The sequence below is a fragment of the Salmo salar genome, chromosome ssa08, assembly GCF_905237065.1.
Source record: "Salmo salar chromosome ssa08, Ssal_v3.1, whole genome shotgun sequence".
NCBI lineage: Eukaryota > Metazoa > Chordata > Actinopteri > Salmoniformes > Salmonidae > Salmo > Salmo salar.
The window spans coordinates 5,101,337-5,113,813 of NC_059449.1; the positions used below are offsets into that span (position 1 = coordinate 5,101,337).

General features: G+C 42.0%; 2 protein-coding genes across 2 annotated transcripts in view; one reads left to right on the top strand and one right to left on the bottom strand.

Annotated features, from left to right (window-relative positions):
• Positions 1–3,565, top strand: part of LOC106609941 (pericentriolar material 1 protein) — a 48,107-nt gene extending 44,542 nt beyond the window's left edge. The window contains 7 exon segments of the mRNA XM_045722667.1: positions 575–707; positions 1,000–1,139; positions 1,213–1,288; positions 1,569–1,771; positions 1,951–2,043; positions 2,238–2,358; positions 2,621–3,565. Of these exon segments, the coding sequence (XP_045578623.1) occupies positions 575–707; positions 1,000–1,139; positions 1,213–1,288; positions 1,569–1,771; positions 1,951–2,043; positions 2,238–2,358; positions 2,621–2,646 (792 nt within the window). The 3' untranslated portion in view covers positions 2,647–3,565.
• A 463-nt stretch (positions 3,566–4,028) lies between these two features.
• LOC106609942 (acid ceramidase) lies at positions 4,029–8,949 on the bottom strand. Its single transcript, XM_014208991.2, has 14 exons — positions 8,751–8,949; positions 8,580–8,626; positions 8,106–8,196; positions 7,914–8,000; positions 7,716–7,794; positions 7,532–7,606; positions 7,361–7,406; positions 6,953–7,097; positions 6,694–6,748; positions 6,517–6,598; positions 6,159–6,290; positions 5,273–5,396; positions 5,019–5,075; positions 4,029–4,869 (listed from the first exon to the last, which is right to left on the bottom strand). Exons 1-14 carry the CDS (start codon positions 8,826–8,828, stop codon positions 4,780–4,782), a joined length of 1,188 nt encoding a protein of 395 aa, XP_014064466.1. The 5' UTR covers positions 8,829–8,949; the 3' UTR covers positions 4,029–4,779.
• Between the last annotated feature and the right edge of the window lie 3,528 nt (positions 8,950–12,477).

Sequence of the window (12,477 nt, forward strand, 5' to 3'; positions counted from 1 at the left end):
CAGCTGTCCGTCCTGTCTCCCTGTAGCGTTGTCTTAGGCATCTCACAGTACAGATATTGCAATTTATTGCCCTGGCCACATCTGCAGTCCTCATGCCTCCTTGCAGCATGCCTAAGGCACATTCACGTAGATGAGCAGGGACCCTGGGCAACTTTCTTTTGGTGTTTTTCAGAGTCAGTAGAAAGGCCTCTTTAGTGTCCTAAGTTTTCATAACTGTGACCTTAATTCCTACTGTCTGTAAGCTGTTAGTTTCTTAACAACCGTTCCACAGACGCATGTTCATTAATTGTTTATGGCCCATTGAACAAGCATGGGAAACAGTGTTTAAACCCTTTACAATGAAGTTATTTGGATTTTTACGAATTATCTTTGGAAGACATGGTCCAGAAAAGGGGACGTTTCTTTTTTGCTGAGTTATTTATATATATATATATTTTAAAAAATATATATATTTAAAAATATATATATATATATTAAAAAAATATATATATATTTGACACCCCTGGTGTAGTCTAAAGGTTGGGATTAAGGCGTGTAAATGTCTTAACTTTTTACATCTCACTCTGTGTGCCAGGATGAAGATGAGACGGAGCAGAAAGAGACCGAGAGGGAGCAGCACGGAGGAGAGGGGAAGGACAGCAGGAGCAGTGAGGCCTCTGAGATGGAGGAGGAAGAGGGGGTTAGAGAGGGACTGCTTCGCTCTATTAGTGAGTGAACACTACAATGCGAGAAGCCTCAATTAGCCTAAAAGCTACTCTGTAAAGTGAGTTAGTTCAACCACGGAAAACCTTGCTAGTGACCGTAGCTACTAGAGGAAGCTTGTGATCGAGTGTTCTGCAGGTTCACAATGGAGGATTTGTTGTGAATCTTTATGGTCACATCATTACAACTGTCGCCAACCTATTTCCAACAAAGTAAACTCCTAGTAGGATTGACGAGTGCCACACCCTTGATTAGTTCTCCTAGTGCTAACCCTTCATTGTTTGTGTTCTTTGCCAGGTCTGTCCAAGGCGGAGACCCAGGCCCTGACTAACTACGGCAGTGGGGAGGATGAGAACGAGGTGCAGATGGAGTTTGAAGCTGAGCCCCAGGACATCCAGACCTCCCTGCAGGCTAGCAATGATGGCGGAGAGCAACTGGTTAGGACACACACACACTCAGTACACACACTTCCGTTAGACTGTCTAGTTACCATCTTCTCCTGTATTTTAGGTAGCAGCAAATGAAGCCCCATCAAATGGAAACCGAGAGACGAAGTCTGACCAAGAAAACTCTGAGAGTAACGATGGTAAGAACGCTCACTGTTGTTTTTCTGTCTCTTGGCTTTTAGTCAGTCAAAATAGTACCTGTTTTTCATCTACTTTTTGCTGTGTACATAGTCTACATTTTGATAAATGGTTGTCAGATGTTTTCATTATAGCAATGTTTGGTCTGATGGATGCCTGTGTTTTCAGCCCCTCTGATTCTCAATTAACCCCCCCCCAATCCTGCCTGTCCCTCCCTCCTTTTTCCTTACCTTCTCCTCTCTATCCTAAACTTTTCTGCTTGCTTATCGCCCCCACCCCCAGTCAAGAGCAGTAAGTCCGAGTCCATCGAGATGGTGGACTCCCCAGAGGAAGAGCGTGAGGGTGTGGAGCACGGGAGGCAGGAGGGGGAAAGCCAGGGAGGTGCAGCCTCAACCACCACCAACAACCAGGAGGGCTCCCACTCACAGGGCTCAAACAGCAGCAGCAGCCCTGACACCGAGTCACCTGTCATGCTCAATATAGATGTAACACACTACATAGACCTATGATCCTTTTTAAACTAAAAAAATCTTTAATAGTTAATTTAAAAAGTCTAATTATATAAATAAATATATATATATATTTTTTATGTGTGTGTATTCCAATATCTTTATTACTTCTCCAAACCCTTTATAATGTATATGCTTTCATTTAATTCATGCAGGAGGTGGGATCGGGAAACATGAGCCAAAAGTCCGACGAGGAAGACTTTGTGAAAGTGGAGGACTTACCCATGCAGCTGAGTGTCATATGTGAGGTGGGACTAGCCAGAATGACTCCATTTCCCCTGTTATCAATATGTCCACTTCCTTTTTTTCCTCTTCTTACAAACTGTCTGATCATTGGTCTTGTGAAATCTAATAATGTTCTCTCTGTGTGTGTGTGTGTGTGTGTGTGTGTGTGTGTGTGTGTGTGTGTGTGTGTGTGTGTGTGTGTGTGTGTGATGAACAGGAGGCACTCCAGAAGAGGGTAGTTGAGGAACAGCAGAATAATAATCTGTCTGCTGAGATCCTCAATGGGAACACTGACACTAGTGGACTAGTGGGCAATGGACACACACTCAAAGAACCAGGTAGGTACATACAGTATCTAGTGAAATGATTCACTGTCTGGCACAGTTTTCATTTCAAAATTGTTTCATGAAACTGGTAGAGCGCAACTTCACAGAATGTCCAGGGAAATAAATGTATGTTGCAGCACCGATATTAGTCTGCCGTGTAGACATATATAAATGTTGGCTATGTACTATTTATACTATTGTATCCATCTGTGTTTGCGATATCTCTAGGAAGACAATGATTCGTCTACTTTTTTTCTTCTCATCTTTCTTACAGAAACGATAGGTGCACAAAGTGCATAAAAAGACCGTCTTGTACAAACGTTGTCGAATGACCACTACAGAATAATCCTAAAGATGTTCAGAATCCTATTGGTACTTAATGATTGGATGGTAGCAAGGGTTGGCGAGACAATGTCATGACGTGCCAGTGACTAAGCTTCGCTCGAAACCGTTTGACCAATTACAACGGCTAAAAACAACTACAACTGTAATGTAATCAACACTGTTTTGTTTATTTCTACTCCTGAGGCTGTATCTATTAAGCACGTCAGAGTAGGAGTGCTGAAGATCTAAGATCAGTTTGGTATTTTTGATCATCATACATACTGATTGTATGGGCAAGTTGGACCTGATCCTAGATCAGTACCCATGCTCTGAGACACTTGATACATACAGCCCCTGATTACTGAATGTGTTCTTTGATTTGGGGTTTTAGGGTGGGGTCTCTCTCTCGTCTGCTGCTGTGTTACGTATAAAGTTTTACAAGCTTTGTTTGAATCCTCTAGTCTAGCAAACTTGTTGAAAATCGCCTTAGTTCTGTTTTTTTGCGGATATGGGATCAGTTTGGAATCGGTTTGTCATTTTGAATAATTTTATTTGTTCATCTTCTTGGCCTTGTCTTATTCTCTCTCGCTAGCTCCCATGCTTTTCAAGCATCTGACCTTTTGAACTCTTTAACTACAACACTAATGAACTACAAGTACGACTTCAAACTAGATTCAGGCTGCAAAGACTACATTGACATCTTTTCCCTTATGTCATGGGGCTGTCGTCACCTTTTACTGCACTCTTAATGTTACCTTTTCCCTTCCAAATCTTAGTTTGACCTTTTTTGTAGGCATGTTGACATTTATTTTTGTTTTCTTGGGGCAGTTTCCCATGTAATTAAAGATTACTACTGTATGTAGTTTTAAAGAATAAAATGATGGAACTTTTCAAAGCGGTGGCTTGTCTTTGGGTTTAACAAGTGTAGTTTACTGGAAGGCTGTAGACATATGACCTAAAATCAGATTACTTGAATGCAAAAAATGTAAACTATGAACTGATTGATCAATGCTTTCATGAGCCCAGTTTATACCTGGTGCTGACATGTGTTCTGGGCACTTTCTCAATTGTGTAACAATGTGACCTGTAAATAGATTTCGTAAATGGAGGCGTTTCCTCACCAATCATTCCCTACCGCGGTAGAAAGGCTCTATCGTTGATATAAATTACAGGCTAATACATGTTAATTTGGAACAAAGCGTGAATGGCAAATGTTTTCTAAATATTGAGGTGCCATTTAACCCTTTACACTTGTGGGAATTGGCCTATTGAAATGTTTCTCACAAAGGCATATGCATGAACATGGAAGTAATTGAAAGGTAACCGTGTGGAAATTATTAAGACCAAAGGGGAGTACACAAGTTCAACTGAATCCAAATTTTACACATGATTTGCATTTGAGCTTTGTGTACATTTTGATAATTCATTTTTATTTTTTTTAACTCCAGATACATCCAGTAACAAGACTATTATTGGGAAGTGTGAGGTAGGTGCAACAAGACATGTTACGCTTTCACAAGGCAATTCAGACATTGTAATTTTGCTGCACATAGAAAGGAGAAAGTGCAGCAGCAAAAAAAAATCAAATGGGCAAAAAAAAAAATCTGGAAAATCAAGGGTATGATGACATTACATCTTGTAACTGTACATCAAACAGTGATCATAAACATTTGGCACTGTATAGACATGAGTTTTATGATTTGGAAAGTGCACATTTGGACTCCCAGGTGTTTGGGTTGCTTGTATGACATCAAAGTGGTATTTATTATAATCCCCTGTCATCTTTCAAAATACATTGAGTTCTCTTAATTTACAGCATTTCTCACTCAAAGTTGCCCAATTACTGGGAAGGCAACTTGTTGCACAATGCTCCAGTTCAGAGAACGTGATCTCTGACATGTATAGCATGTTACTGTGCAGCCCACTGTTCCAATTGTGGTGCTTAACAGTGCCCAAATCTGCCATTTTCAACCCATGTACGAGTGTTAAGGGTTATTTCGATTGGAGCCTTTAGTTACAGTGCATTCTCCAGTTGTTTCTGAATCAGTTAAGCCCATCTCCCCACCACCGTTCTGTGCAATAGATTATTTAGAAACCCATCTGGAGGCTTCACCAGGGCATACAGGGGTTGGGGCAGTCACGGATGTAGGATTCCAGTTTGCCCTTGTTCACGTCCATCAACGTGGTGTATGTGGTCAACTGCAATGACAAGTCAATGTCACTCGGGTGGTCTTTTGAAAAATGCTAACAGGACTTACGCATTAGACAGATTTATTGAATCGATAGAAATACCTTGAATGGTTCCTTGTGAAAATGGTTGATAATGATAATAGTAAATAACGGCTCACCTTGTTCAAGACTGGTTTTGTCGACAGCACGTCGTACACGGTCTTCAGTGAGATGTTCTGAGAAGAAAGGATAGGGGAAAATAATCTTAGCACTTTGTTTAGCACAAAGATACCTTGTCTGAAATTGAAACCAATATCCAGAAATATAACGTAAGGAGCAGAGCCAAATTATAGTTGACTTTTTGTTCAGCCATGGAATGGTTGGTATCTGCCCAACTACATCTATATGGCTTATCTATGGTTGTAGTACTCACTGCCTGCATGGTCTGGTTCATACACTTCATGGCTGGAGTTCTGCGGTTGTCCAAGAACAGAGGCTCCTTCCAGTGATCGTAGTTGGTTTCCAGAACGTACCAGCGGCCCAGCTTCAGCTCAATCCTTCACAACAGGAGTACAATGTTTAGGAATGAGCAGTATGATTAAATCAGGAATATCTAGGCCTCCTGCGTTGCGCAGTGCTATTATTAGTGTCACTACAGATCCGGGTTCGACGCCGGCCGCGACCAGGAAACCTATGAGGCGGCGCACAATTAGCCCAGCGTTGTCCAGGTTTGGCCGGCTGGGATGTCCTTGTCCCATTGCGCTCTAGCGACTCTTTGTGGCAGACCAGGCATATGCACGCTGACTTTGGTCGCCAGCTGTACGGTGTTTCCTCCGACACGTTGGTGCGGCTGGCTTCCGGGTTAAGTGAGCAGTGTGTCAAGAAGCAGTGCGGCTTGGCAGGGTCGCGTTTCGGAGGACGCATGGCTCTTGACCGTCGCCTCTCCCAAGTCCGTACGGGAGTTGCATTGATGGGACAAGACTAACTACCAATTGGACATCACGAAATGGGTAAAAAAAAAAAATCTAGTTTACATGTATCCTTATGTAATAGAAATGTACCTATTGGCTAGACATTTCAGATTTCCCTGTTTTTGTAGTCTGGATCACATCCCTGAATGTTAAACAATATGACTAGTGTGACGCAAGGTGATATTGTTCCACCCCAGCACCTTTTCAAATCAGTGCTGGGCTGGAACAGAAGCCTTCACAGCTAGTATTTCTCCGTGACACAAGTTAGAGACCCCTGCTACACTACTAGTGTGTTAGTATTTAATTTCAGTAGTTGAAAGTGTATAGTAATATGTTTTAGCCACTCACTCCCAGATGTCGAGGCTGAGGACTCTGGAGCGGGTGATGACACAGCCCTGGCCCGTCTGGTTCCCTCCCAGGATGAAGTAGGCTGGGGCCAGCAGCTTGGTCTGGGCCAGAAGGTTCTTTGCCTCCTCGTAGCTGGACACACACAGGGTTAAAGAAAGGGTGTGTTTTCACGTGAGACCAAAGAAATGTCCGTTTCGTAATGCTGGTCTTGAATGTGCTCAGGTTTTCCTCCATAATACAGCCCTCATTAAAGCAAGAATGTGTTATTGCCGTCAATAACAAAACATTAACAAATTATCATGTCAACTGTAGTTAAATGACATTGTCATTTGATACTTCCATGAAAGTAGAAAGATACCTGGTAGCGTTCTCTAAGACCGAGCGAGTGAGGAAGCTCATCCACATCCCATCTCTATTCCCCAGGATCCACTCCACGATCCCTGAGAGGACAGACACACTTAATATTCCCAGCTCCACATTCATAACAGGTCTATAAATGTACTGATTGAGAGACTGGGAGAGTTGGGTAGCTCACCGATGTATCCTCCATCAAGGCTGAAGCGCTCATTCATGGTCAGAGTGAAAGCATGCTTCAAAGAAAAGTTAACATTTGAGTCATATTACACTTTCACAACTACCATGATGTTAAAACAGATGTTTGTCATCATTGACTGAAAAAGACGCCACTTCAGGGTCACATTCAAAAGGGGTTTATTTTTCCTTTTTGTCAATGTTCCCATTTGAAAATGTTGCTTTTTTCCATTTGTGCCTGCTGAATGCAGCCCGGAGCTCACCGGCTTGATGCCAGTCAACATGCCCACGTAGCCGGCGAAGTTAGTGGACTTGAAGACAGTCTTGTTGCCTCTCTGGAAGTCAATGTTGACCACCAGAGGCTTGAGTTTCTCTGTTATCAACCAGGACCTGTTCTTCATGTCCCAACTGGTAGAGAAAGAAACAATAAGGGGATTATTTTCAGTAAAGAGTGAAAGGTGTAGCAACTGGAAAAAAGTTTACCGAAAACCGGGCAGGGGTGAAATTGGTTAAAAGGTATTGTTCACCCAAATAAATGCACACCTGATATAAATCAGTGACTGACTAGTGATTTGGGTTTGTAATAGCTACAGTGTCCTATTAACACAATGCATGGTAGGACCCTTGATATGCCTTCCTTTGTCACTAAACCGTAGCAGTGACATTCTTACCCCATGAATAGTCCAAAGTCCATATTCCGCCCATGGATAAGGTTACCTATGACAATGCAAGAAGAAACCAAAATGCTGTGTGTACATGAACATTTCAAGCATCACGTCCTACTGTGATGACATGTACATAACTAAAGTATTGATTCAAATGTCATAACATGAGCTACTTACCATTTGAGTCCTCTGCCACTAGAGAAGTGCACACCGTAAAGATCTCATAGAAGATGTTGTAGAGGACAACCTCTCCTGTAGTGAAACAAGTATAATAGAATCAGAATAGAGGGAGGTGAGAAACTAGAGACTGAATGATAGTGACGTTGGTTGAAATAAGCAATTGTGGGTTACTGTATATTACCAAGGGGAACACCCGAGGCAGTCGCGATTCCTTTTATTTCTTCATTGAATGGGTAGGGTAGGGTATCCACTATCAAAGGCTGCAGAACACACAAGACCATTGGTAATGTAACTGTTTCGGATCCATTATCAAATTAAATTATTTTAATTATTTTATGAGATGTAATAGTTTTCCAGTGAAATGCTCAAATGCTCTCACCAAGTCCTTGTCGACCAAATCTATCAGTTTCCCACTAGGAACAAATGCGTTGGCCAAATCCCTGATAGCCTGGATCATGTTGACCAACTGAAGAAAACCAGACAAATAGTGAATAAGAAAACAGTACTGATCTTACAGTAAATACATTTACGTAATTGAAATTGATACGAACAAGACATGTAATACTCTCACCTCAGCCTTTTTGTCAGTGATGATTAGCTTCCATCTTTCGCTGGGGGGCAAATCCAGGTCTATTGTGTACCAGGTGACAGACCCTTTGAATCTGATCCAAATCGTGACATGAGAAATGTTAGATTGATGCATAATGACATTGAGGTCACCCTGCAAGTGGTATTACACAATATTGTCATGTGAGATTCATTTTAAGGCTACAGTAGTCACTACAGTAGTCAAAGTTGCCCCAGACCAATTACAATGGACAAGAGGCAGGTAGCTAATGACTAAATGCACCTGGTTATACACAATACAAACACTTCTTGTTAACCTGGCATAAGTGTGCCGCCTCATGCATGAGCCATGATCTGGGACCGGCCGGGTATTACGAAACTTATGCAAGTTGTTTAGATGTTATGGACATTTGGCAGCACCTCGGACAACTAGCTAACATAACTAGCATACTGTGACTAACTAATGGAAAATACTTACGTTGGACCTTTGGGAGGGTACATGCCCGTCTGGCATTCTTCGGTATACTGTTAAGAGGGCGAAAGAAACCAAAGCTTTGTTCAGGTGAAAACGCACTTTCTAGCTAGCACTCAGGCTAATATTTGGCAGACAGTTTACAATTACAGAATATTCATTATTTGGATCACTTACCGGTGGCACAAACTGTGCCGATACTACAGATAAGGACACCAAAAGAAGACAACACAACCTATCCATCTTGTGTCCCATTGTTTGTGTGTGAAGCTTCTCCTGACTTTTGGTCAGCTTCAAAATACGGAAGTGTATGCTTTCCTCGTGATTTGAGGGAGCGTACCATTACAGTATGGTCGGGCGGTTACAACATATTTTATAGTGGCATTTTTCTCTGATTCAGATACATTAGTTGTTTTGTTTATGTCACGTATTACATTTGTATATGTAAGTGTATAAATAGGATTCTACTTATGTGGAATGATATGTCCTCCCACCTCTGATACTGGTACATTCCTGATTGTTATACTGAAATGAAAACAAGTGCACACATGACATGACTGGCAATTAAATATCAATAGTATGGGATTATTGTAGTTAAAATTGGGCACAGGTTACTCATAAAACTGAAAGCAAATTTAAGGGGTTGCGACAAATGACTTTTTAAAGCTAATTCGCTTGTCAGCAAATTATGTTCAAAATAGTTTGAAGAAGATGAGGAAAAGCTGAGGAGCCTTGTCATATTCACACCTTGAAGCTGTAGGGGAGCGTGGGGTAAATTGAGCCGAACACAAAATTCATAATTTGACCAAATATGTAGAAAGAGGTCATAATTTCATGGAGTCTGTGAAGGAAGAAACCACATGGGAAAAAGTAGTAAGCAAGTTAGGTCCCAAAAAATGTAACAAGTCAAATTAATGTGTTAGAGGTTTCTTGATGCTTTTATCGAAACCAAAGTAAATCATTGTTCTATACAACAGTTGGCGTCTCTATAAGATTTAATATGAGGATATAAAATTAGCATTAAAGTGCGTCCTTGTAGCTGTGTGGGCTAATATAGTCAATGTTTGCCTTGGGATAAGTTGAGCCAATGGCAAGTTGAGAAAATTAAAGTTTGTTTTCTTCCCAGGTGAAATGCATGGCATTATTGCTGGGATATGAGGCAACAGGGCCTGGCCTATGTTAAAAGTACAAAGTGTTTGTAAGGTGTTAAGCCTGTGATAAAAGATACTTTCAATTATTAAAAGACAAAGCAATGTGTTGAATTGTATTTGGGAAATACAGATAGAAATGGTTTTAAAAAGGTAGTGGTGATATTTCATTCAGTAGACATTTGCAAGCAGCTTAAAGGATCCAACCCTTTTTTACATTTTCACCTAAAATGACATACCCAAATCTAACGGCCTGTAGCTCAGGACCTGAAGCAAAGATATGCATATTCTTGATGCCATTTGAAAGGAAATACTTTGAAGTTTGTGGAAATGTGAAATTAATGTAGGAGAATAACACATTTGATCTGCTAAAAGATGGTACAAAAAAATGCATGCTTTTTTTCTTTGTATTATCATCTTTGAAAGAGAGGCCAAAATCTATTATTCCAGCCCAGGCACAATTTAGATTTTGGCAACTAGATGGCAGCAGTGTATGTGCAAAGTTTTAGACTGATCCAATATAACCATTGCATATCTGTTCAAAATGTTGTATCAAGACTGCCCAAAATGTGCCTAATTGGTTTATTAATACATTTAAATTCATAATTGTGCACTCTCCTCAAACAATAGCATGGTATTATTTAACTGTAATAGCTAGTGTCAATTGGACGCGGGGGGATACCGATTCCATAGAGGTTAACGTACCTTGTCCTGCGGCTCAGTTTACCACATACCGGGGGTATGTTTTGCCAAAATAACTTTTTTTGGACAAGCTGTTTTCAAAACCGTAAATGGTCACATGAATTTGGATTATTTCCAGGGATACACAACATCCTGAAATATGTAGATATCTTTGCTAGAATGAATACTACACTGCTCAAAAAAATAAAGGGAACACTTAAACAACACAATGTAACTCCAAGTCAATCACACCTCTGTGAAATCAAACTGTCCACTTAGGAAGCAACACTGATTGACAATAAATTTCACATGCTGTTGTGCAAATGGAATAGACAACAGGTAGAAATTATAGGCAATTAGCAAGACACCCCCAATAAAGGAGTGGTTCTGCAGGTGGGGACCACAGACCACTTCTCAGTTCCTATGCTTCCTGGCTGATGTTTTGGTCACTTTTGAATGCTGGCGGTGCTTTCACTCTAGTGGTAGCATGAGACGGAGTCTACAACCCACACAAGTGGCTCAGGTAGTGCAGATCATCCAGGATGGCACATCAATGCGAGCTGTGGCAAGAAGGTTTGCTGTGTCTGTCAGCGTAGTGTCCAGAGCATGGAGGCGCTACCAGGAGACAGGCCAGTACATCAGGAGACGTGGAGGAGGCCGTAGGAGGGCAACAACCCAGCAGCAGGACCGCTACCTCCGCCTTTGTGCAAGGAGGAGCAGGAGGAGCACTGCCAGAGCCCTGCAAAATGACCTCCAGCAGGCCACAAATGTGCATGTGTCTGCTCAAACGGTCAGAAACAGACTCCATGAGGATGGTATGAGGACCCGACGTCCACAGGTGGGGGTTGTGCTTACAGCCCAACACCGTGCAGGACGTTTGGCATTTGCCAGAGAACACCAAGATTGGCAAATTCGCCACTGGCGCCCTGTGCTCTTCACAGATGAAAGCAGGTTCACACTGAGCACATGTGACACAGTCTGGAGACGCCGTGGAGAACGTTCTGCTTCCTGCAACATCCTCCAGCATGACCGGTTTGGAGGTGGGTCAGTCATGGTGTGGGGTGACATTTCTTTGGGGGGCCGCACAGCCCTCCATGTGCTCGCCAGAGGTAGCCTGACTGCCATTAGGTACCGAGATGAGATCGTGAGACCATATGCTGGTGCGGTTGGCCCTGGGTTCCTCCTAATGCAAGACAATGCTAGACCTCATGTGGCTGGAGTGTGTCAGCAATTCCTGAAAGAGGAAGGCATTGATGCTATAGACTGGCCCACCCGTTCCCCAGACCTGAATCCAATTGAGCACATCTGGGACATCATGTCTCGCTCCATCCACCAACACCACGTTGCACCACAGACTGTCCAAGAGTTGGCAGATGCTTTAGTCCAGGTCTGGGAGGAGATCCCTCAGGAGACCATCCGCCACATCAGGAGCATGCCCAAGCGTTGTAGGGAGGTCATACAGGCACGTGGAGGCCATACACACTACTGAACTTCATTTTGACTTGTTTTAAGGACATTACATCAAAGTTGCATCAGCCTGTAGTGTGGTTTTCCACTTTAATTTTGAGTGTGACTCCAAATCCAGACCTCCATGGGTTGATAAATTGGATTTCCATTGATTATTTTTGTGTGATTTTGTTGTCAGCACATTCAACTATGTAAAGAAAAAAGTATTTAATAAGATTATTTATTTCATTCAGATCTAGGATGTGTTATTTTAGTGTTCCCTTTATTTTTTTGAGCAGTGTATATTTCCCTTGATGGAGTGATGCGGTAAGCAAAGATTGCCTTAACTTACCCCCCTCTTCCCTACCGTATTCCCTAATAAACAAACATCAATGGACTGTCCCAAACATCTGACAGGTCTGCTGATCTGGTCAAAACAAAAATAGTGGTGGTAGGCATGTTGGCAATGATTTACAGGAAATACAATCCAGTTCACCATAACCACTACTGCAGTTTATTATCTGAGAGATGACGCATAGGGAAACCAAGTGAAACAAGCTAATCAGTCTTCTGAGCTGCCAGCTAGGGAAGGGGTTTAGGGATTGAAATTACACAATCCCACAATTGAC